Genomic DNA, 25,660 nt, shown 5'->3' on the forward strand with positions numbered 1-25,660 from the left:
CATCCGGCTGGCCCCGCCCCCGTCAGCGCTGCGGCTCCGGCTCGGGCGCGCGCTCCAGAACCCGGGAAGCGGCGGTGGCTGGAGTTGGGCGTGGAGGCGCGAGGGGCGGGGCGAGCGGCACTGCGGGCCCGCGGCTCGGGCGGCTCCAGCTCGGGCTCGCGCTCCACTCGGTCGCTGCCGGCGCCTTCGGGGCTGTCTCGCCGCCCGGCTCAGTCGACTCTCTCCCAGGGCCGCGGCTCGCTCAGCTGCCGCCCCGCCGCCGCCGCTGCCGGTATCCAGGGCACTGACGCGCCCGTGAGCCGGCGTGTCCGCCAGGGCGGCGGGGCCGCGGGGTCGGGGCGCGGCGCGCGGGCGCAGGTCTATGTCGCGGGCGGCGGTGGCGGCGGCGGCCGCGCAGGGACGATGCGCGAGTACAAAGTGGTGGTGCTGGGCTCGGGCGGGGTAGGCAAATCCGCCCTGACCGTGCAGTTCGTGACCGGCACCTTCATCGAGAAATACGACCCCACCATCGAGGACTTCTACCGCAAGGAGATCGAGGTGGACTCGTCGCCGTCGGTGCTGGAGATCCTGGACACGGCGGGCACCGAGCAGTTCGCGTCCATGCGGGACCTGTACATCAAGAACGGCCAGGGCTTCATCCTCGTCTACAGCCTGGTCAACCAGCAGAGCTTCCAGGACATCAAGCCCATGCGGGACCAGATCATCCGCGTGAAGCGGTGAGCAGAGCGGGGCGCGCAGGGGCTCGGAGGCTGCAGCGATCCCCGGCCCCGGCCCGCCTGGGCTGCACCACCTCCTCCTGGGGCTCAGCTTTGAGGGCTTTGTTTCACAACTAAAATTGGGCATCCCGTTCAACCCCAGCTCAGCCCCTTTCTCTCTAGGATGTTGGTAGCTCTCGTTCCGTACCCGGGAGAAAACAAAGTTTCAAACTTGCAAGGAGAGGAGGGATGAGTAGGTGGGCGCGAGGGAAAGGGGAACTAAGTGTAGGCGCGCCTGTGCAGAGCGCGCGCTCAAATCCACCCTTAGGAGGTTTGACAGCCAAAACTTGCACACTGGCATTCTGTGACTGTCAATACGAGTTAGGAGGGCCTTTCTCATCGCGGAAAAGAGGAAGTGTTGCCAAGAGGTTGGCAGAAATGAATTAGTGCAGCACTTTAAAGACACATTGTCGAATAATTTGAAGATCTCACAATATTCAGCAGGTTTGGAATATAGAAGCACGCTTTTGACATTTACATTTACTCAGCTCCCCCCCCCCCCCGCCCCGAACAGAAGTTTGATATAAGCTATGGCTCGTGTATCAGCTAATTTAATGTTAATGATGCGGGGGGGGGGACTGAGGCAAATAGGCGTTTCCTGATGTAAACTGTTCAAAGAATGCATTTTGGATGTGGCTGGTGAGACAAACGCTTTCAGTAGTTTTGGTTTTGTTTTATTTCTCTTAAGTCGATGCTGTTTATCTTCCCCTTAACTTTCAAGTACTGGAAACCTAACTTGTTATGGCAGAGTTTTGGCAACATTTTCCAGTTCTTCTTGGCTGATAACTTTCTTTTCTGACCCTTTTAGACTAATACTACTGGTACCCTTTCAGGGCCCTTGAGGTTGTAGTTCATCTGATGTCACTGTGGAAAGTTTAATAGACACAATTACATTATCAGTTAGGGTGTGCTCATTTCAGAGCCCAGAGCAGGTCACTCACAAACTCATTACAAAGGACATGCCCCTCTCCATGCCCTCCTAGCCGCTTGAGTGTGCATGTCCATAGCCATTCTAAAAGTGTCTACCTTCTTGTGTTAAATTCCAGATTAGAGACCAGCGGACATTTTTATGATTTCTTTCCAAAGCTGGTAACACTTACAGCCTTAACTTCTCTAGTCTTATTTTTCTTTAGAAAGTTGTTTTCAACACATATGTGTGCACACATGTGGATACATCATGCATGTTCTTGAAGTTGTTCACACACATGTGTGCACACATGTGGATACATCATGCATGTTCTTGAAGTTGTTCACAGATACAGATAATGATCTGAGTACTGCAGCTGTCCGGCCTTCACGCCTCAGTCCATCCTCACACATCTGTGCAGGAGACTTTAACCCAGGAGCCTCCCGAAACACTGGTGGGATGACCGGCATCAGTTATAATAATGCGCTGATTTGTGGATTGGAGCAGTCGGTCGGTTGACACTCAGAACAGTAGGCTAGGCTTCTGCTCACCTGGACTCACTGGTCTCAACTTTGTTGTAAGAAGACCATTGTGGAACTGAACTAGAGTTGAGCGGCATTTTCCACTGGGATAGAGAGTCGTGTCATGAGGAGCTCTTGGGACTACTTCTTCTTCCTTCTTCTTGTTCTATTTTTTTTCTTTTCTTTTTTTGCAACAGGGTCTCTCTATGTTGACTTGGCTATCCTGGAATTCGCCATGTAGACCAGTCTGTCCTCGAAGTTACAGAGATTCTCCTGCCTCTGCCCATGGAGTACTGAAACTAAGATGCCCACCTCAGGCTTGGGCACCTACTTCTATGTCCTTTCTTCTGTACTTCACCCTAAGTTCGGCATTTACCTCTGGGCCCGTGGTGTCTTACCAGCTCAAGTCTAAACAGAGAGAGGGTGAACTGCAGGCTATTTGTATTACACTTCCGTAGATAAGGCATTCTTAAATGGCAGGTAGGAGGGGCCTTACAAAATAGTAAAACATGGTTTTCAAAAAAGTGGGTTTTCTACTCTTTGGGGAGGGGCAGTTTTAACTAACCAGTTGCTCTAGGAAGCATTCAGTAATCCATGTGTCCCTTTGCTCACTGTGTCATCTGTTTACATATTATATATAGCAGTTTGGGGTATCACTTAAAGGGCCATAACTGAAATGCCGAGATTCGATACCTGACCCATGACCAGTCATTGATAAAGAGGATTCTTAGGATCTCTTTGAATCCATATAGCCTCTTCTACACAGGTCTGTCTCTCAGCTTGGCGTCTGCTGGCCTCTCCAACCTCCAGCGTGCGTGCTAGGACCACACTGTTGGAGAGAAGGTGTGAACCACGTGGACAAGTAGAAAATTTGTGGTAGCTGATGTTTAAAATGAGCATAAAGAAGTAGTAATTTAGTAGTACATTTCTTTAACCAACTAAATATAAGCTAATGTCATTTCAGTATGCCATTTTATATTAAAAATAATCAGATATTTTACTTTGCTGTGCTGCCTTAGAAAACTGTCGGGACTAACCACTGTTCTGTAATCAGGGACTGTTCATTTGTTCCCGGCCTTCCAAATCCAAATAATCACACAGAAACTTTGTTAATTACAACACTGCTTGGCCTAGTAGCTCAGGCTTCTTATTAACTAACTCTTACATCTTAAATTCATCAATTTCTATTAATCTATGTATCACCATGAGGCTACCGGTAAGATTCTGGCAGCCTCTTTCTCCTTCGGCAGCTACATGGCATCTCTTTGACTCTGCCTACTCTCTGTATCTCTTTCAGCCTGGCTAGATTCTGCCCTGCCATAGGCCAAAACAGCTTTATCCATTAATCAATACAGGTAACACATACACAGAAGGACGTCCCACTACTGTTCAAGTGCATATTAGCCATAGGCTACTATATTGGGCTGCACAGTCTTAGATGCATATGCTTTAGGGAAGTGCTTGCTGATGTTATAGGCCTGTGTTTCCTTTTCTGTGAAATGGAAAATAGCATGTACCTCTCAGAGTCACTACAATGACATGCTACCACATGTGTGAAGGTGCTCAGGATATGTATGTCTCCCATCACTAGGGTGACCTGACACCACATGTGTGAAGGTGCCCAGGACATGTATGTCTCCACATCACTAGGGTGACATGCTACCACATGTGTGAAGGTGCTCAGGACATGTATGTCTCCACATCACTAGGGTGACATGCTACCACATGTGTGAAGGTGCCCAGGACATGTATGTCTCCACATCACTAGGATGACATGCTACCACATGTGTGAAGGTGCCCAGGACATGTATGTCTCCCATCACTAGGGTGACCTGACACCGCATGGGAAGGTGCCCAGTCCGACCCTCAGCACACAGACATTACTCAGAGTTCTTGCTGTCATTCTCTTAGCGTTTGCCACTCTAACTTCCATTAGTTCCACCCCTGATTTACCATTGCAGTTTGGAGGGAATAACTCGTATTTGTAATCACAGTTTGAAATAACAGACTGAGAGCAATGCAAATTAGTCACGGGGAAATATTTAGTTGGTTTTGTTAACTATTTTCTTCTGTGGGAGACAAGAGGGTGAACCTATAACTGAAGTTTCATAGGGATCTTGGCAGCAGAGGAGTGGGGCTCTTTATTTATTGATACTTTCTGGACTGCTTCATTTTTAAAAATATTAAAATCTCTTCCAGTGTCATGTTTGTGTACACACATGCATACTTGTCTTTGCATTCATGTAGAAGCCAGGGTTTGACGTGTCTTATTCATTTGCTCTGTGCCTCATTTCTTGTTACGAGAGTGTTTTTATTCCATATGTGTGTGTGGAGGCCACTACTCATTTCTTGTTACAAGAGTGTTTTTATTCCATATGTGTGTGTGGAGGTCACTACTCATTTCTTGTTACGAGAGTGTTTTTATTCCATATGTGTGTGTGGAGGCCACTACTCATTTCTTGTTACAAGAGTGTTTTTATTCCATATGTGTGTGTGGAGGTCACTACTCATTTCTTGTTACGAGAGTGTTTTTATTACATATGTGTGTGTGGAGCCCACTACTCATTTCTTGTTACGAGAGTGTTTTTATTCCATATGTGTGTGTGGAGGTCACTACTCATTTCTTGTTACGAGAGTGTTTTTATTCCATATGTGTGTGTGGAGGTCACTACTCATTTCTTGTTACGAGAGTGTTTTTATTACATATGTGTGTGTGGAGGCCACTACTCATTTCTTGTTACAAGAGTGTTTTTATTCCATATGTGTGTGTGGAGGTCACTACTCATTTCTTGTTACGAGAGTGTTTTTATTCCGTATGTGTGTGTGGAGGCCACTACTCATTTCTTGTTACGAGAGAGTTTTTATTACATATGTATGTGTGGAGGTCACTACTCATTTCTTGTTACGAGAGTGTTTTTGTTATTCCATATGTGTGTGTGGAGGTCACTACTCATTTCTTGTTACAAGAGTGTTTTTATTCCATATGTGTGTGTGGAGGTCACTACTCATTTCCTGTTACGAGAGTGTTTTTGTTATTACATATGTGTGTGTGGAGGTCACTACGACTTGTGCAGCAGCAGCTCCTTTGCCCACGGAGCCACTGTCTCACTCACCGTTCTGTTGCCGTGAAGACACCATGACCACGGCAACTCGTATAGAAGAAAGCATTTAACTGGAAACTTAACGTTTCCAAGGCTTTCTCCATTGTCATTATAGTGGGGAGTGTGGCGGCAGGCATGACTCTGGAGAAGTGGCCGAGAGCTGTATCCTCATCCACAGGCAGAGGCACCTGCACCTGGCGTGGGCTTGTGACAGGCTCGCCCTAACAAGCCACGCCTCATAATCCTTTCAAATAGTCCCACTCCCTGCTGACTAAGCATTCAGATACAGGAGCCTATAGGGCCATTCTTTTTAAAACCACCACAGCCATCTACCTTTTAAAATGACGTCCTTATCTTTATTTTATGTGTATGAGTGTTTACCAACAAATACATATGTATGCCATGGAGGTCAGAGGCTGCTAGGCCTCCAGGGAACTGTAGTTACGTATGGTTGTAAGCGGCCATGTTGGTGCTGGGAACCAAACTCAGTTTTTCTGCTGGAGCCCCAAGTGTTCTCCTCTGAGCCCTCTCTCCTGCCCTCTTTCTTGATGTCCTGCTGAATAAACTGACAGCCAGGGAACCTCCCCCTTCTGCCTTCGGAAATACTAGTTTAAGAGGGTTCTGGGTTCTGAGCTCAGGCTCTAATGCTTAGATGGCAGACGCTTTACCAAATGAGCCTTCTCTACAGCCCACGGTCTCCTCATTGTGCACACACACACATACACCCCACGGGGCTTCTTCTCAAACCAACCGAACCTCTGAAAATTGCCTTCGTGTGTAAGTCATGTGCTTTCTTCTTCCTCCTCCTCCAGCTCCTCCTCCTGTTTCTTGAGTTTGGATTAGAAAAAAAAAGAGTAGTAAGCACATATATTTTAATAAACCAGAGTTCTTACTGGTTAATAATTTCCTGTTTGTATGTGTTCCAGAGCTAGTTGTGGTCCTGACTAGAAGTATCTTGGGATGCCCATCATAGGTTATAGCCCCCAGACTTTGAGCCTGACCTGTACGTCCAAGCACGCTCTGGTCCCTCCGTGGCTCCACCAGCGTGTCCACTCCTACTTGCTTAGAACGCTTTCTCTGGGTTTTCCTTCAGCCCTAGAACCTGTTTGTCTTTCGACAGAGTCCATTTCTACTCATTCTTTCATCCCTGCTTAAAAGACTTTCTCAGCTTAGAGAAGCCCTTTCCTCTTACCAAGCAGAATGGCTTGCTGTCCGATTTTCTCACGTAGACTAACCCCACCGAGGCAGCCTGCAGCCGCCTATTCTTCCCTTTATGTTTCGTACCACTCATGAGCATTGTTTGCTGCCGGGATGACTTGTAAGCCTTCTCATGGAGCTCTAAGCCCAGGTGGCTAGCACAACAACCAGCGTACAGGAACAATAGAAATATGGTGGAAGAGGAAGCTTCAAAAAGAAGAGCGTTTGGACTCAGTTTCCCTGGGCATTTTGGTGTTTCGAGTTGATTTTGTAAGAGTGTTTCCAGTTAGGCCAGCAAGGAAGATGTCAAATGTCTGGTGAACTGTAAAGAATGGGGGGGGGGGGTCTTCTGGATGGAAGAAGTGGCACGGGAGATGCATAGAGTCCTTTCAGAATGTTAAAGAGACCGCACCGACTAAACTAAACGTCCATGGATGTGTTGCGGGAGGTGAGGTTCCGGATGGTAAAACTTAGTGCTGGAAGGTTCAAACTGTGGCCTTAAGCCTCTGGTGAAGACCAGTAACCAGAATTTGCAGAAGTAGTAAGAGGGGTGAGATGACCGGCATAATGGCCGTTCTGTTTGAAGGACGGCAGTTTTAACTAGTATAATATAGTATCTGTATGGTGTACAAAGGTCGTGAGCCAGCATGGCGTCTGTAGAAAGACAGGAGTAAGTTGTCGGGAATGGATCCATCCAGTTGTGGGAGAGAGAAAGGTCAAAAGCGCCTTTCACATCTGAACACGAGTGAATGAGATCAGAGTGGAGTAACTGGGGGTTTCAGCTGATACGGTCTTCGTTAGAGCACTCCTGTGTCTGATAACTGGGATACTAGAAAAGGCCTTGAGGGTCAGATCCTGCACGATGTGAAAACCTCTGCCTAGTTCAGGCTGAGATTAGCTGAAACCCACTGTGTGCAGCAGAAACAAATAGATGTGGCTGGGAACAGAGATGAGCAACAAATGCATACACTTACGGGTAGAGCTGCAGAGTCACACGGCCAACAGTGACGACCGCAGACATCGTGCTAGGCTATGGCCATCAGGTGTTCTAGATTGCGGACAAGGCATTCGGCCCTTCTCAGAAGCCAGCGTTGAATCCAAAGCTAGGCTTGCAGGGTACAGGGCCTAATGGCTGTGAGTCACTTTTTTTTTTAATTATTTTTTTTAAATTTATTTATTTATTAAGGATTTCTGCCTCCTCCCCGCAACCGCTTCCCATTTCCCTCCCCCTCCCCCGATCAAGTCCTCCTCCCTCATTTGCTCGAAGAGCAATCAGGGTTCCCTGACCTGTGGGAAGCCCAAGGACTGCCCACCTCTATCCAGGTCTCCTAAGGTGAGCATCCAAACTGCCTAGGCTCCCACAAAGCCAGTACGTGCAGTAGGATCGAAAACCCACTGCGATTGTTCTTGAATTCTCAATATTCCTCATTGTCCACTATGTTCAGCTAGTCCGGATTTATCCCATGCTTTTTCAGACCTAGGCCAGCTGGCCTTGGTGAGTTCCTGATAGAACATCCCCATTGTCTTAGTGTGTGGGTGCACCCCTCGTGGTCCTGAGTTCCTTGCTCGTGCTCTCTCTCCTTCAGCTCCTGATTTGGACCTTGAGATTTCTGTCCGGTGCTCCCGTGTGGGTCTCTGTTGTGAGTCACTTTTTAAAATTAATGACTCTGTGTCATGAAAAGTTGATGACAAATCTGACAGCCTAACATAGAACAAGGAATTTAAATATGGAGCAAGAGAGTAATAGGAAATGTTGATCCATTTAAACACAAAACTAAGAGACAAACACCATAACAGTTGTGGTTACAAAATAGAATATTAGCATTAAAACCTTCAACGATACGGAAGGGTGTTAACCCTAAGTACAGAATAAAAAGAGTTTTAGGTGCCTAATTCCTTACCTTTCATTCAAGGACTTGAGTAGTTAAAAACCTAAATTTACTTTAAAAATAATCCTAAGAGAGCTTGCTCTTTGAAAGATGAGTTTATTCACTAACTGGTGTACACATCATCTTTATTTGGTGTTCACCACACTTCAGTGCAACCGTCGCCCAAGCCGTGTCCAGGCCTGTGCATCTCTCCATTCGTTTACCTTGAGCCGTTGTCCATGTGCTCCAAGGGTGCTTAAGGTGGGTTTCCTTAGCAGGTTTTTAGGTACCTGAGTTTTGTTAGCGGGAGACAGCATGCAGTAAGCAGTCTGTAGGACTCAACTCATTGCATAATGAAGGCTGTGCCTATGAGTTGCTTTCTGTGTTCCCAAGTTGGTTGGCTTGTGTTTCCTCTTGAGGGGGAACTTGCTTTTGCTGTATTGTAAACGTTACATAATATCATTACGATACAATAGCTTTCTCGTGGCTATTTTAGGATTGGGATTTTTAAGTTTAATTAACATTAAGGAAGATCACAGCCAATAGGAAGACCTGACACCATTGGAGTCTTATTTGCTGACATTAGTAGTGGTGAAAACCCTTGGATGGGCCAGTGGCTGTGCACGGTTACACGTGGCACGCTCAAGTGCAGTGCAGTTCACATTTATGCATATTTCTAACGAAACCACGCACATTGTACTTGACTTAAGAGACTTCTCCGAGGATTTTCTCTCATGCACGCTTTCCCTGAGGTCATCGTCTTCAGATTCTAGGGAGTCTACTCTGGGGTCTGCGGTAGAATTTTGACTTTCCTCTTTAGCTGTTGTTCTCTATTCTTTTTTGTTTGTTTGTTTTTGTTTGTTTGTTTTTTTGAAGACAGAGTTCCTCTGTAGCTTTGGAGCCTGTCCTGGAACTCACTCTGTAGACCAGGCCGTCCTGGAACTCACTCTGTAGACCAGGCCGTCCTGGAACTCACTCTTTAGACCAGGCCGGCTTGGAACTCACTCTGTAGGCCAGGCCGTCCTGGAACTCACTCTGTAGACCAGGCCGGCCTGGAACTCACTCTGTAGACCAGGCCGGCCTGGAACTCACTCTGTAGACCAGGCCGTCCTGGAACTCACTCTGTAGACCAGGCCGGCCTGGAACTCACTCTGTAGACCAGGCCGTCCTGGAACTCACTCTGTAGGCCAGGCCGTCCTGGAACTCACTCTGTAGGCCAGGCCGTCCTGGAACTCACTCTGTAGACCAGGCTGGCCTAGAACTCACTCTGTAGACCAGGCTGGCCTAGAACACACAGAGATTTACTTGCCTCTCCCTCCCAGTGCTAGGATTAAATGTATGTGGCACAATGCCTACCTTTTAATGGAAATTTTATAGTATGCAGAAACAAATATTAAAAGCATGTAAATAAAACATAAATATGCATGTAAAATTTAAAGAAATCAAAAATACCTGGAAAAGTCACTATAATTTTATAATAGTATATAATGGATATGAAACAGCTTAACTTTTTTTGTTTTGTTTTTGTTTTTTTAGCTTTTCACTTTTTAAAAAATGGAAATGTCTTTGGGAATAGTCAGCCTAATCCAACAATATCACCTTTATTCTCCTTGTGTGAAACCTGTAAAAACCGAACAGAGCCTGATTTTTTGAGTTAATTCTGTTGATCCCATGTACACTCCTCCTCCACCTCCCCTTCCCAAGTGCACCCCCTCTCCTACACACCCAGCTTTGTGTCCTTTGAAAATAAATGTGTTGAAACTCAGCTGTGCTACCCAGGTGTTCCTGGGTGTGTGCCTTAGCTGGAGCATGGCAGACTTAGAGCCGTGGTTCTCACCTTCGAGGCTGTGGCCCTCCAGTGCACTCCCTCACGTTGTGACCCCAGCTATAAAACTATTTTCTGCAATATCGCTACTGTTATGAATCGTAATGTGGATATCTGATATTTGGTGCCTGTGAAAGGGTCATTCTTCCCCTAAAGGGTCGCAGCCCACAGGTTGAGAACCGCTGGCTTAGGGAAAGCTGTCTTCCTCTCCTAGCAGCTAGGAGTGGCCGTAGTTCAGTGGATGTGGCCTGCCAGGCCAGTCATTGCTGTAGCTCCCAGAGTTTACAGCTGAGTATGATTGGTGATTACCTTTCTCCTCTGCCGGTGTTCACAGCTCTTGCAGCATCATGAAGACTAGCCAAAGGCTTTATTTCACCATGTCTGTAACTCAAGCGTGTGGTGTCTACAGTTCCATTCTGGAGGAACCAAGAGCAGTGGCAGTACCTTGTGATGTTCCACGGCCTATGACATATCACTAGCCAACAGCTAAAAGAAGTCACTCATTCCTGGCCCTGGGCTTTTCATTATTTAGCCTCTGGTGTCTGGTGGGCATCATTGCCCCTATAACAGAGTACAGTTCTTAATAAATTTCTGTTTAAATTGAAGGTTGATAGTGATATTGGATGTGATGTTTTGAAGTATGTGAGGTAAAGTAAGGTTATGGGTATTGGTCATGGCTGGAGAAGCCCTATCACATGTCAGCACTGGAAATTGGATGCAGCAAATACTGAATGTTGGAATTGTACTTTTAATCACATGTTGAAGAGTGTTTCTGAATATGGTGTTTAAAATAGATTGCAGCTGGTTAAATAGGCAGGCTTAAATTATACAACCCTGTTCGTGATGTCAAAATACACTCACTGGATGGGGTAGGTAGGGTGTAGTTCGAGGGTTTGGCTTTATTTTTTGTTTGTGTTTTGGGGGGTGTTTTGTTTTCGTTGTTTTTTTTCTGTTTATGGTATATGTAAGATTTAAAGGCATACCCCAAACTGACATTTTGATGAGAAATGCCATGACTTATATAACTTTATGTGTTTGAAACTCCTGTAGTAATGAGAACACCGTATGCTTACGTCTCTTAGTCGTCCACTGGTCGCCTTCACGCTTGCTTACACAAGGCCCACCGCCACTTTCTGCCCTGACCAGTGCACAGACACACAAGGACGGTGCCCAGCATGCCATTAAACTAGCCGTGTTGTTGGTGCCTCTTTCTGTCTGTCCTTTTATTCTCTGTTCACCAAGTGCTCCCCATGACCTACCCGAGTGCTCTCACCGCACAGTGTGGAGGTGCCGGCTCAGGTCACTTCACGTAGTGGAACTGTCTGGTGCTGTGAACCAGCTCTCCTCTCCGGTTCTCCTGGCTTTCTACCATGATGTGCTATTTCAGAGTGTGAAGACAAAATACTTCCGGGTGTGAGCTGGCATCACAACTCAGGCAGAGGTAGTGCTGAGTAGTGTAATTCAGTTCATCCAGTAAGGAAAGCTTGCTCCTGCCGGTCTCAGCCTGAGGCCGAGTGAGGGATGCTGTTCAGGGCGAGCATCTTCACTCTAGAATTTCATCTGAACCCAAAAGTGTTCCTAACCCTAAGCCTGACAGCTCAGCGGAAGAGCCCTACACCTGACGTCATGTGACTGATGGCTCAATGGAGGAGTCCCACACCTGATGTCATGTGACTGACGGCCCAGGGGAAGAACCCCGACGTCATGTGACTGACGGCTCAGCGGAAGAGCCCCACACCTGATGTCATGATCTCATGACACCTGCGCTCAAATCCTAGGCGCACTGCACATACTGTGCAAGCTCGTGTCTTAGATGTGTTGGAAACTTAATGAATTTCATGCTTAGATGTGGGTTGCAGCCATGCAAACCTTCCAAAATCTACCATCTGAAGTGTGTCTGGTCCCTCGTGTTTCAGCTAAGGAGTATTCAGTTGGTACTTCGTGTATTTGCCAAAACAGTTGGGAGGATTCAGGGACAGCTGTGCTGGCTCAGGGTGCTGTTGAGTCAGTGAATGGGTGAAGACGACCATGGTTGTGGAGAACTCCCAATCACTTAGTAAAACCACCCAGGAGGCACATTGTAAACCTTTGCTTAACACGTTTAATGTAAGGGAGTTGTTCCTCATACTTTCTGTCACCTCAGAAGTTAATAATTCAGAGTGGAAATCCTGTATCATATTAATTATTCAATGCATATTAGTAATTTCTATTTTACCAGATGTCTTTACGGCTCTCTAAGTGAAATATTAGTATATTCCCCTGTCAATCGCTATGTTATTTTATTATAGAGTCTGAATATGCTCATCTTCCAGTTTTCAATGAATGTTCAAAATAGTCTGTATACGTCTCAAATATGAAATTTGATTGTGCATATTTATCTTCCTTCCATCTGTGGAGACCATGAGTGTGGCTGTGCTGAAGGTGAGCTCAGCCCTGGCTGGCTGTGCAGTCAGCTTTCTCTGCATTTCAATCTGTTCATCTGCGCCATGGGGATGATTAGTAACTGAAGAAATAGTGAACATGGGATGTTTGTTTACACCACAGTCCCAAAGTACCAATAAGAAAGGTTCAGGAAAAGTCACGAAAGAGGGAGTAAACCCAGGCCCTTCTAAGAGTGTGTGGTTTCTCAGGACTAGCTAGGAGTGAGGTGGAGCTGATCCGAGCACGGTTCCTCCTGCTCCTCCACTCCAGCCTCATGGGGCGTGTAATGAGACCTGTACCATAGACCTGTGCCGCTTTGAGTTCTGAGTCCTTGCCAACCCTGGTGATGAGGACTTCTTAGCTGAGAAGAAATTGTAATGGTTTTAAGTATATGTGTTTTAATTACAAAATGATATACAAAAGTAATCATTATAGAGTATTAGTATTTTTAAATAACCTTTTTTCATCCTGAGAAGTTGGAGATGAGAGTAGACCTTTCCATAAATGCCGAAAGCCCTGCGTGCTTAAAGGGAACATTAACACTCTGTAGCTGCTTATATACAGTGAAGTGTTGACAGGTTTTTCTTAGTAAACCAATTCCTGAAAAAGTTTTATCTGACTTTGTATAAAAATCATAACTGTCAACATCAAACAATATGGCTTAAGCCGCCTCATTTGCATAGCATTGCCCTGGGCGTTATGCAGAAGAAATGCAGGATGCTATCTTTAGTCCATGTGCCGTGCCAGAATGCACTGTCAGTGAATATAGACTTGACAGTTCTAACTTATACAGACGTACAGACTTTAAAACAGCTTGATTTTTAACTTTCAAAATATCTCCCACCAGAAAGAAACATTGCTTTATTAGGCCACCTGTCTTGGGGAATCTTTCACTCGTTCTAAGTCATTCAAATCAGAAAGCTGCCTGTAGGAATAATAACAGTTATATATTTACGTTGGTCAGTGCCCTAGTCCTTTGGGGCTGCTATAGACTGGGTAATTTGTAAATAATAGAATTGCATTGCTCACAGTTCTGGAGGGTAGAAAATCCAGAATCAAGATACCAGAAGACCCGGTGTCTGCTGAGGGCCTGTTCGCAGAGACCTCCTCTTGCTGCATCTCCGTGAAATTGGAAGAGAAAAACTGAGCCCCCTCGACCACTTTCTAAGGGCGCTTAACAGTCTCTTTCACGGGGTAGCCAATCACCCGTCAAAGTCGCTATATCTTAGTTCTGTCGCACTGGGGATGAAGTTTAAACCTGTAAGTTGTGGGAAAGCTCAACATTCAGAGCACAATGGGTGGATGTTCAGAATGTTTTTATCTCCTCTATCCAAAATATGATTTTCCTCTCTCCCTAGTGACCCATGTTTGCTCACACTGTTTCCTTGTCTAGCTTTCAGAACCAGCAGTCTAAACAGCTTTGGCCATCAGTGACCTCCGTCAGTAAAGTTCACCAGATGCCCTCCCTGTTAGGACCTGTTGTTAAGTACAAGCACACCTGAAGGCTGGCTAGAATCCCTGCATACACATGTGAAAACTGTCAGGACATCAACTAACAAATGGCGCCCATGCATGAAAGCTCGCTAGAAAGTGAGCCAGGCTCCATATTTGTAGAGCATCCTTCTCCGTACGGACGCATGGGCTGAGCACAGCGTGCTATAACCCATCCACTAGTGGCATCCCCTCAGCAGCCTGCCGGCCAGCTGGCGCTTACCCCCCGTCTGACAGATCACTGCCTCGGCTGTGACAGGCAGAGCGCTTCCTGTTAAGGCCACCCAAGCACACCATCTGGCACTGTTGGGAAACATGGCTGTTTGAGGAAGGAGGCTTCTCCCATTGCCCTCACGGCACATCCTTTCCTTCGTAGGCCATGGCTTCCAATAGTCCCTTGACTGTCCCTTTGAATGAGCTCTTTTGCTCCAGAGGTGACCGAATGTCTTTGCGTCCCTGGGTCGTAGGCTTTCCATCCATCTCAGCGATACCCTGGTCTGGGTATGAATTGTGTGGTTGCCCCGATTCGACCTCAGACTCTGCTCCCAGAACTGTATGAGTTCAGTGTGTGCGTTTCTGCCTGTGACTGTGAGTCCTGACCTGGCCGGCATCCTTACTGCTTCTGGTCATTGGTTAATCCTCACGAGCTAGAGATTTGGTCGGTTTAAAAGCACATTCTTATTATTATTATTATTATTATTATTATTATTATTATTATTATTATATTATGTGACCTAAAGATGACCACAATTCGTTGATACAATTTCCATTGAGAAAGAGCATTTATTATTCCTCCTTTTGAGTGTGGGCTGAACATTTTTAACTGTGCCGAGGAGATGCCCTGCCAGTTAGGGGCCATTCTGCAAGGTCTAGCCACTTCACTTGGGTTCCTCGTCCCCTGAACTGGCGTTTCAGGAGTGTAGGAAGCCCATTGTTTCTGCTGGGAACCCCTGAGGAGGCCTTGCGGCTACAGGGAGGGGCTGTCTTCCTCCATTCTTACCACTGCGACTGTCCCACCCGCCCCAGCTGAGCACCTCTGACTGACTCCAGTTAATGGGATGCAGACGAGAAACTGAAGTGCCGCCCAAATCATGACCAACAATGTGGAGTCTAGTGAGATGGCTTAGGCAAGCTTTGTTGTTTTGGTTTTGAATATTTGTTTTTCTTCTTAAATATTTAAAAAACAGTCATATCTTTAAAAATGTTTCCTGAAGATAAAGACTGGATGGATGGATGGATGGATGGATGGATGGATGAAACTTAACTCTTGAAAGGTGGCCCAAACCCCCTGCCATCTGCCCCTGGAATTTACCTAGTGTCATTCAGTTGTTCAGGCAGGACTGTAATTTAAAGATCGTATTTACTCATCTTAAGAGTATAGCATATTCGAGGCTGGAGAGATGACCCAGCAGGTAAGAGCTCTCACTGCTTTTACAGGGGCCCTGAGTTCAATTCTTGGCACCCCTAGTAGGCAGCTCACAACTGCCTATAACTCTGGATCCAAGAGAGCTGAAACCATTCTTCGGGTCTCTCCATGTCCTTGCACTCACACGACACATCCCCCTCACAGACACATAATTGAAAATAAAATCTTTTAAAAAATTCTGTTCATTAATGTATTTTTAAATGGTATAGCATATTAGAGCGTCAGCAGGAAAATCTGAGTGTGTAAACCTTTGCCTCTGCTTGCCCTTCCATGTAGCCGTGTTTGTTTATAAAGACAGCTGGTATAGACCATCTCAGTTATGTTACTAAAAAAGCTTCTTCCGTGTAATGGTGTTTTTCTGCACCAGCTTTGACATCCAGCACCTTGGAATATAGAAAAAAAAACCTCAGCAAATATTAGTTGAATTTATGAACAAGGTCCCTTTGGGTCATTGCATGCGTGTTTTGACCATTTCCCTTTCCCTGTGTCTTCAGGGACCCTTAATAAATCCGTCTAAGCAATCACAGAAAGGCCATAGCATGGTCTCAGTGACATGTCTGCCACTTGAAGCAGCCTGAAGGTCATGAGGAAACTCCTCATTCGAAATCCATCCCTTTATTGTCCTGCACGAGTACCTGTGAGCATCAAGCAGCAGCCCCAGCAGTGGGACACGGGTCAGACACGGCTGCGGGCCATACGTTGCTGCTGGCCGTGGCTTTGTGCGCACAGCTATGATGCAGATGCAGCACCGCTGGTTCGTATGTATTAATACTTTAACACGGCAGAGCTCTTGTGTGTCCCGCATTGTCTGCATCACAGCCATGGCTCCTGTCTGGTGGCCGCAGTATGCGGTGAGAAGAAAGGTCTTAGACTAAGGGAAGCTACTTGTTTGTGGAAGAGGCTGGATTGTCAGCTTGCGTATATCAGGGAAACAGTGTCTCTTATTTTTCTCTTTTCCGTGGAAATCAATGACTTTTAGTCTTAGTAGTTAGATTTGGACACTTGGACCAGAGAATGTAAGCCAGAAACAAGAGGAAACGATGCTCACTCAGCACAGGTGTGGCGCATTTCTTTGTAGCTGTACCACGGCACTTCAGTCTTCCGCACTGGCGTGCTAACACCGCCTGAGGACCCTAGATGACTAGCTAGCAGCCCTCTAGTAGTTTGCACTAGCCATATTACTGTAGTGGATAATTGAGGGGAATGCCGAGTGCAGAGTCTGGCACATACCAGCCCTCTGTAGGTGCTGGCTGTTAGTAATGCTGTCGCTATCATTGTCGTTAACATTGTAAGTTACTATTTCTATCTCATGAGCAAAGAGCCAGTGATGTGGGAGTGATTTCTTATTAATAAAGAAACTGCCTAGACCCATTTGATAGGCCAACCCTTAGGTAGGCAGAGTAAACAGAACGGAATGCTGGGAGAAAGAAGCTGAGTCAGGGAGTCGCCATGATTCTCCCACTCCAGACAGATGCAGGTTAAGATCATTCCTGGTAAGCCAGCTCTTGGGCTACACAGATTAATAGAAATGGGTTAGATCAATATGTAAAAGCTAGCCAATAAGAAACTGAAACTAATGGGTCAGGCAGTGTTTAAAAGAATACAGTTTCCGTGTAATTATTTGGGGTAAAGCTAGCCGGGTGGCGGGACACAGCCCGCCGCTCCGTATTTCAACAAGCCAGGGCTGGGGAAAGGCAGACAGAATATCTAGGTAAACAAACATCCTTCTAGTTCCTTTCTGTGTTGTGTGCCCTCTGTGTTTCTTCCAGCCAATGACCAAATGACCAGCCTTGACTATTAGCCTAGGAGTGAGCCTTTCTCCAGCTGTCATGGGGCCGTCACACGTTTTCATAGGATACTTGCTATGGGTTGTTTGGCCTGTAAAAGCAAGGCTTTAAGTTAGCTGCCATGGAATTGGTGTAGAGGGGAAGGTAGCGGGGTGAGAAATAGATTAGAGCTGTCACAGACTGGAGCTCAGGTGTGAGTTATATTAGAAATGAAGGGTTTGTGCATATGAAAATTATGGGATGGATTTTCTCACGGCCCATAACTCCTGCTCCGCCCCGCCCTGCCCCTGTAATCACTGCTCCGCGAGGCCTGTTGTTACAGCCCCTCCTGTCCAGTACCTGGTGATGATTAGAGACCCCACCCTACCTCGCGCTCTCCCACATCCCAGTAGTTTTCCTTGTAACTATCTGTGTATGGTTTTTGTGTGAGTGTTGACTCAAGCTCCGTCACGCACCCGTCACTTGTCGTTTCTGTTTGCTGCTGTGAGGAGCCTCACTCTGCCGCAATCTTCGGCTCCATCTCCTTCACTTCCATCCGTTTGTCTCCCACTGGCCACCTGCCACATCCCTTGCTTCACGTCTGTCCTCACAGACCTAACCAGTCAGCCTCGTCACCACGGACCAAGGGTGGTGCCCGTGCCTGACGCCCTCTTCCCCTCCTAAAGGAAGGGGTTTCCTTCCTGAGGAATTCCTTACTGGGGAGAATAAATGCTGACTCCATTATTGTCATAACCTTTGCTTTCTAGAAATGCAAATGGTTGAAATTTAGCATTTTTTGCTTTGGCTTTTGTGGGGTTTTTGTTTGCTTTGTTGTGAGGCAAGAACTCCCTGTAGCCCAAGCTGACCTTGAACTCGTGGAGTCTTCCACCTCAGTCTCTCCAGCGGCTGCAATCTCCTGGCTCTTGGCTTTAGGTCTTTCTTGGGGTGTGGTGGGGGCTCTTCTGTTCTGTGGCTTGCAGGAAGGAGAGAGCTGTGTGTAAGACTTTTTACGATAATACGTGGTCTCCCAGTTAGACACTCCTTGTTCTCAGTTTCTAAAGCCTCAGCTCTCTCTGGTGCAGTAGAGGCAGCTCCCATTCTAGCTGCGGGCTCGGCCTTGTCACATCCGGTGTCAACCTGTTTTAACCAGATTCCAGGTTCAGCGTTCAGCTAGAGGTGAGGTGCTGTAGTGTTTGAATGACCTTCCCCCTTCTGATAAAGCTCTGTGTTCAGAAGTCTGTGCGCCTTTTGACTGATTTTTCAATTGTTGGGTTTAATTTGGAGCCTAAAGGCACCTACAGGAACAAGTCCGCCAACAGCTGTCCCTGTCTCAATTGTGATCACAGCTGGGACGCTTGTAGCAGAATCAACCCTTTGCTCCGTTTTCCCACCCAGTTTCTAAATGACGAGGCCTCGGGCCTGCCCTTGCAAACATCTCCTCACAGATACACGTTTCTGGCATGAGTAATCTCCATTTCCAATGACAAAGGGCCAGATCGAACATAAGCATAGTTTCATTTCCCTTTCTTAAAGAATTAAATTTATTCCTTTATTTTACATCCCGGCCGCAGTTTCCCCTCCCACTTCTCCTCCCATTTTAATGTGGGTGGTTTTGAACGTCCTGGCACTCCTGAGAAGATCTGAGGGTGCAGTTCGTGGGCCTGATGGTGAAGAAAGCCTTCAGAGCTGCACTCCTTTGTACGCCCAGCGGCACACATTCTGTGGCCTCGGTGTACGCAGTAGGACACAAAGTCAGCAGTGCAGAAGGTGAATTTATGATTGGCAGGAGCCAGCAAAGGAATTAATTAATCAACCTAACTGCGTTTTATATTATTGAAGCACCACATGCGTATCCCCTCAATATGTCTTGAAGGTTATTCTGCTATCCTGCTTAGGTGAGGATTTTGTTTAGGTATTATTTTTATTGAGGTATCCCCTTCATGCAGTGGAGCACAGGTACCTGCAGATACATGGCTAGATGCACTCTGAAGGAAGCCCACAGTGGAACACACGAACCTTCAGATAGATGCACACGCTGAAGGAAGCCCACAGTGGAGCACACGAACCTTCAGACACATGGATGCACACGCTGAAGAAGCCCACAGTGGAGCACACGAACCTTCAGACACACAGATGCATGCTGAAGGAAGCCCACAGTACAGCCTGCGGCACAGCAGCGCCTTGCATATGCTGAGCCCCCTGCTTTCTCTTTGCCTGCTCTCAGCCTGTGGTCCTGTCCTCCATCATCTTCTTTGGGCACCTGTCCACTTATCCGGGGTAACAGAGATTCCTACCACACTCTGCAGACCATGGAGCCCGCGCCCCCAGCCGGAAGTAGGGTGTTTCTCTCACAGGTGCCGTGTTTGCCCTCCACAGAGTTCTCACGAGTTCATCTTCCAAGCGTAGTGAGACGAAGTGAGAGGGAAGAGCTGAGAGCTTCTACCCCTTAGGCCGCCTTCCTGGATCTTTGAGCTGGGAAAGCAGTTGTTGACATTTGCTCGCTGAATCGTGTTGTTGCCCTGGCCTTGTGCATAGCCTGATGTGGTTGCTGAATGCATTTACGATGCCTGTGAGTTACCTCCCATCTCACTGGGGCCATCCGAACGAACCTGTAAGGTGCCACGTGAACCCTTGTAATTTCTGTGAACAAAGTTGATTTTTCCTTAGACGGCACGGAGTCCCTGACGACTTTGAATATCTTCTTCATATCATCATGTTTACTTTACATTATAAGTTTCTCACTGTGTGTATGTGCGCGTGTAACTGGTAAGTGGGTCTTTGTGCTACAGCTACATTATCATTGTCACCTGTGCTCCTAGAGCCAGGGTACTCAGAATAGTGTGTGTGTGTGTGTGTGTGTGTGCGCGCGCGCGCGTGGACCCTCAATTAGGCCATTGGTTTGCTCTCTTGCCAAAGGAAAACAGGTGTGTCCGTTGGGGATATACTTGGCTCTGAGGGAAGTAAGGAGAAGCATTTTGACAACAGTGAAACTGTACAGAAATCACGGGGAGGGGAAACTTCCTGTAACTCAGTTTCCTAAATGTGCTGTGTGAGTTGTGCTTCAGTGGGGTCTTGCCTGCTTCTCTCTTCTGGAAGGTTAGCCGTCTTTAGTCAGATCGGCTAAGACCTACATACAGTCTTGCCAAACATAGACACTCACCAATTTACACTAAAATCACAGAAACAACAAATGCTTTGAAATAGCTTTTAAAGTGAAGGGTTGGGAGTGGTGTCACATGCCTCTCATCTCAGCACTTGGGAGGCCGTGGCAGGCAGATCGCTTATGAGTTCAAAGCCAGCGTGGTCTACATAGAGTCCAGGCCAGCTACATGGTGAGGCCCTTTCTCAAACCACAGGGTGAAACCTAGGACATAAGCTGTGAGCAGCACTGGGTGTTCTTGTCCCGACAGGTGTCATGTCCTGTTCCGTGTGGAGCACCTGCTGTGCCGGTGGCTTGGCACCTCTGGTTCTCTACTCTTTTCTTATCATTTGTTGGTCTCAGAGTTCAGGTTAGAAGAAAAAGAGAGGCAACATCTCATGAAGCTAATAACTAAAATTTTTAATCCTTAAACAGTAAAAAAAAAAATGGACTTTTTCTGCTGGCTGATGCCGTGTGAGACAGGGTGTGCCTCTAATGCTTTCCTTTTTGATGAATTCTATTACACTCTTTGCTTTCATTTTTTTGTCCAGGAGCTATTTAGAAATGATTTGTTTGCGTTCTTACAGAATACAGTAAAATACAATTATGTTCGCAGTAAAGCTCATCATTGCATGACTGGCTGACGTTCTGAGCGAGCGTCTCGTGGAACAGATAGCATTTAAATTAAGAGGAGTCAGTCCAAGATTCTGAGAATAATTCCCCAAGTATATCTGGAAAGGATACATAATTGACTTTAAAGGATACATAATTGATTAATTGAAAACATCGTTTGAAAAGCCCATTTACGATCCCCTCTGGGAGTGGTTTCAGAATGCTCTCGGTGAGGCTGAGCCAGCTGTGCAGGTTTCATGTGGCTAAAGAGATCATTTACGCTGCCCTATAGAAGAGAGGAGATGTGTTTGCCCTGCCTGCTAACCGCTACATGCATGTGTTTTCTTCCAGGTATGAGAAGGTGCCAGTCATCCTGGTTGGAAACAAAGTGGACCTGGAGAGTGAGAGGGAGGTGTCCTCCAATGAAGGCCGCGCCTTGGCCGAAGAGTGGGGCTGCCCCTTCATGGAGACGTCTGCTAAGAGTAAAACAATGGTGGACGAACTCTTTGCCGAGATCGTGAGGCAGATGAACTATGCAGCTCAGCCTGACAAAGACGACCCCTGCTGTTCTGCCTGCAATATCCAATAGCACCCACCATGGCTGTCCTGGACAGGACGCATCTAGGCTTGTGGGCAACAGTAGCCTTGTCTACTCCGTTGCAGTTTGTAGGATGGCTGGCGGGAATCCACAGTGCACCGCAGCTCTCGGGCTGGATGTCAGTTGTCACCTCTGAGTACTCGTGGGTCCAGTGACTCAGTCTCCACCATTGTCCTCAGCCTCCTGTGCATCTGCAGCCTGCAGGCACCCCGTGGAGCTACAGGGTGATTTCATTTGAAGTGACCATGGTATTGCCACTGAGTTAACAGAAGCCACTGCTGTGTAAATTAAAAATAATCATGAGAGAAAAACCAGAAGAATTCCTATGACCACTAACAATTAAAATATTTTGTCGTCTTTAAAAAAAAGTAAAGGAGAAATATTTTCCTACAAGAGTACTGAAGTTAGGAATTGATGGACTGTCTGGCCAGCATATCCCACCAGTGAAACAGCTGGCCCACCAACAGCATGGCAGGGAGTCTGCGCACTCAGCTGACAAATTTCTGTTTTTCAAATTGATGCTTAATCGCAGGTGTTTTCCTAGTTTGTGACATGAAATCCACTCACCTATCAATCCTCGACAGTAAAAGTCAGAAAAGGTCCTATGAAAAGCCAATCCGGCTGCAGAATTTGTTGAGTCTCCTGCTTTGCCTCTCATGGGTTCATGAGAACTGAAAGTGTGCACCCACCCTCTCTTCACAGAGCAGGGATGATCTTCAGTTACTGAGCAGGAAGGAAGCTGCTGAGATGGAGAGGTTGCCTCGCCTTACTAACGAGCACTGCAGTCAACTAACCGGTACCATCGTGGAAGGAAAATGAAGCCATGTGACACCCACACGTTCCCTTTTGCAGACACCTCACAGGACAGGACAGATATTTGACATTCTGTGTGTGTTCATGAAAGCGGCCTTTAAGGGCTATGGTTGATACGACCCTTGGCTCTCCTGCTTGGGCAATCTGGGTTGCTGTAACAGCTTTATTGTAGGCACAAAACAAACACAGATGGGATGGCCTGTGAAGTAATCTGGGCTGTAAAGTAGGATATACATTATGATAGAGCGCCAGGAAGGGGCCACAAACCTCTTCTCCCTCCCGGAGGGTCGTGGAAGGGTTACTGAAGTGGCACACACCGCTAGACGGGGTCTTTTGTTCTGAAAGGGTGCTTCAGCTCACAGCGTTTGGTTTCCCTAGCCGTGAAGTGTTTATCATTTGCATGAGCGATGGCACAGGAAAAGAATCTGTTCAGGAGTTTCATGATGAAGTGTGGCCGAGTTCTCACCTCACTCCGCAGATAAGTGCTGGCCAATGCCTTGAGCCGCCTCTGCAGATCAGCCAGGCCTTCAGCACTCTGTGCCGCTGGGCCTGGACGCACTTGGTGCCCACATCTCCCTGGTTCCACAGTCTTGTGCAAGTAACCGCTTAGTCTTACGTGTGTAACTGAGAGAAGAGTGTGTTTGTGTGTGCATGTGTGTTTATTCCTAAGAATTTGGCACAATTCAGAGATCATTGCCTCTACTGAGAATCTATACTGCAGAACATAATGTATGAGAAAACATTTTTTAATTATTAGTCTCTTATAAGCCATTGAAATCCCCTCGAGTGTTTTAGTAACTGGCTTTAAGCTTAGAAGATAGGAAAAAAAAGGTCAGTGGTGTTTGTCATGTGTGAGATAAATAAGTAAATAATGTGGGTAAAAACCAGGTCCTGGGTGTTAGAGAGTCCGAGTCTGTTTGGTCTTCAGTGTCGTTTTCTCCAGCTAGGAAGCACTGCGTTATAGGACAAAAAGTCCTAAACAATTTTCTTGGAACAAAGTTTATTATGTAAAAGCTGATTCGACTCAGACATACTGAGAAATCAGATTCAACAAGTCTGTTTTACTTACTGAAACAGATGTTAGTGCACTGACTTCTGAGGCCTCTAACTTGTGAGATGATTCTGATGTTTAAAGTCCCATCGTGAGTAGCAGTTCATGATACTCCATATATTGAGAGCAGCTGTGCAGATTCCACACTTTCCCATCATGCATGCCTGTGCAAGCATGCAAAGGGTAACATGTGAGAAGCCTGGCAAGGTGTGAGGTGGAGGTGTTTGTTCCTGGGACCCAGTGTTTGCACCGTCCTTCCTAGTGTGCAGACTTCACTTCCCCAGCACAAACTGCCACCTGCTCGCTGTCCCTCCAGTGTGAATCTGACTGTTGTGTGTGAAGTTTGCCAAGATGGGAATAAAACACCCGAGGACAGGAAAGTGGCACGGGCACATGAGATAGGGCCACAGAGCAGAGCGGGTGACTTCGCTTGCTAGTTCCTAAAAGCCCGGATTCAACTAGCAACTAGAGAAATGAAAGTTTTTTCTAACATGCCTTAATGATGTCATGGTTTGACCCAAAGACCCACTTTTTCTTTAGCTATTATCAAGTTTGCTTTGCTTTGTTTTTTACTTTTAACAAAAGGCAGATTTTTTTTTTTTTTTTTTTTAGGTTTACTTCTTTGAAGGTGGAACTTTCAGGTTCTTTTAAGCTGTGGTTGTGATGGTAGCCGATGCCTTTCCACTGTTAGGCTTCCATGAGACGAGCCAGCACGTTCTGGGAAGCCTTCTGGGTCTTTCCTTCGCCACTGAAAGGCTCTCTGATGCGCCCACCCTTTGCTTTGTTGAGTTGGGGTGTGGCCCGGTCACTACAGCTGCCACCACTCTCTGGGCTAAAACTACTGATCCTTGCTTTTCTGTGTGGCCCAGGACGCCTGCTGTTTGCGTCCCAGCATGAGTGTGGCTGGTGACCCTGAAGCCTCTTTGTCTGCTGCTCTTGGGGTGGTTTAGTTTCTCAGTTCTCCATCAGTAGCCCCGCCCCCCGTCCCCCGTTCCCCGCTTAGCACTGGTTAAGCTTTAATTGTCTCCTCAGCCAATCAGATGTTAAAGACTGTGGGGGTCCTTTCTGTTTAACTTGTCATTGTGTATCTGTCAAAGCTCGATCAGGGTTTCTAGAATGGCTGCAGTAGATTTTGAAAACAGACTTACCATTATCGATTTGGGGGTTCCCAGAGATACAGTTCACAGTTAATTGTTGAACTCTAATACAGCTGACCATTTAAAATTGAACAACAGTTTATTGTTTTGTAACAATGTCGTGTAAGCCCCGACATTTCAATTGAAACATGAATTGTAGTTATAACTCAATGCAAACTCAACAGTTGTATTTGGAGTTAAATTATTTTAACAAATAAATTTATTTAATGAAACTCTGACTTGTTGGTTGCTTCTACTTGGGAGATGTATTTGTTATATACAAAAGCGGAACACTGCCTCATAATGAGACCAAACGCTCTTCATCCAGAACCCCTTGAACCAAACTAATCAAGGGTTCATTCCGTAAGAAGGGACGGTGATCATTTTTGTGGCCTTTGAAATAACTTGAAGATTTGAAATCAGCATAAATACCTTCTAAGTATTTTCTCTTCTTTATTTTAATGATAGCTGGTCAACTTGAAGCCTGGTGGGTTCTGGGGAATTCGCATTAACTGGCAGGCCTTTGTGGTCCTGCCAGCACCACTGGAGGTCTTCAGAGTCCACCCACAAAGGCCGGAGGTTGACTTTGTTTTCAGGTCGGGTCGTCCAAAGGTGCCTGAAGCTGGAGGTTGCGGTTCTGTGGGGCTGGAAGGCCAGCTTGTATGTGAGGCCCTGTGAGCGTGGACAGACGCTGCCGATTGTCTATGGCCTCAGCTGTGCTGATAGGGCGTCCATTAATTCCCTGCCAGCTTAGAGGCCGCCTCTGGTTATGTGCGCTTCAGACTCCCAGCGCATTCCGCCGGTTGAGAAGCTTCATTGTTTTAGAGTATAGGAACGATTTGAATGAACATAACAGAGGCACTGTAAGCATAATGTCAGTATCTCAAGGAAAATGCCTATATTTTAGGACTCAGTATCTGCTGACTGGTTTTGTATTCTCACTGGAAGTACTTAAAAGGTGTGCTTTTATCAAATTATTACTTTAGGTAAGAGAATATCTGAGGCCCTAAAGGAATATTCTGATACACTATCA

At 46.5% G+C, this 25,660-nt stretch overlaps 1 protein-coding gene across 1 annotated transcript; it reads left to right on the top strand.

Moving 5' to 3' along the window:
• Window positions 1-24,854, top strand: Rap2a (RAP2A, member of RAS oncogene family). Its single transcript, XM_041671084.1, has 2 exons — window positions 1-716; window positions 21,381-24,854. Exons 1-2 carry the CDS (start codon window positions 403-405, stop codon window positions 21,616-21,618), a joined length of 552 nt encoding a protein of 183 aa, XP_041527018.1. The 5' UTR covers window positions 1-402; the 3' UTR covers window positions 21,619-24,854.
• The last annotated feature ends 806 nt before the right edge of the window (window positions 24,855-25,660 follow it).

Source organism: Microtus oregoni, unplaced genomic scaffold (genome assembly GCF_018167655.1).
Source record: "Microtus oregoni isolate MIOR12 unplaced genomic scaffold, Mior012 000001F_ref0000356, whole genome shotgun sequence".
Classification (NCBI taxonomy): Eukaryota; Metazoa; Chordata; class Mammalia; order Rodentia; family Cricetidae; genus Microtus; species Microtus oregoni.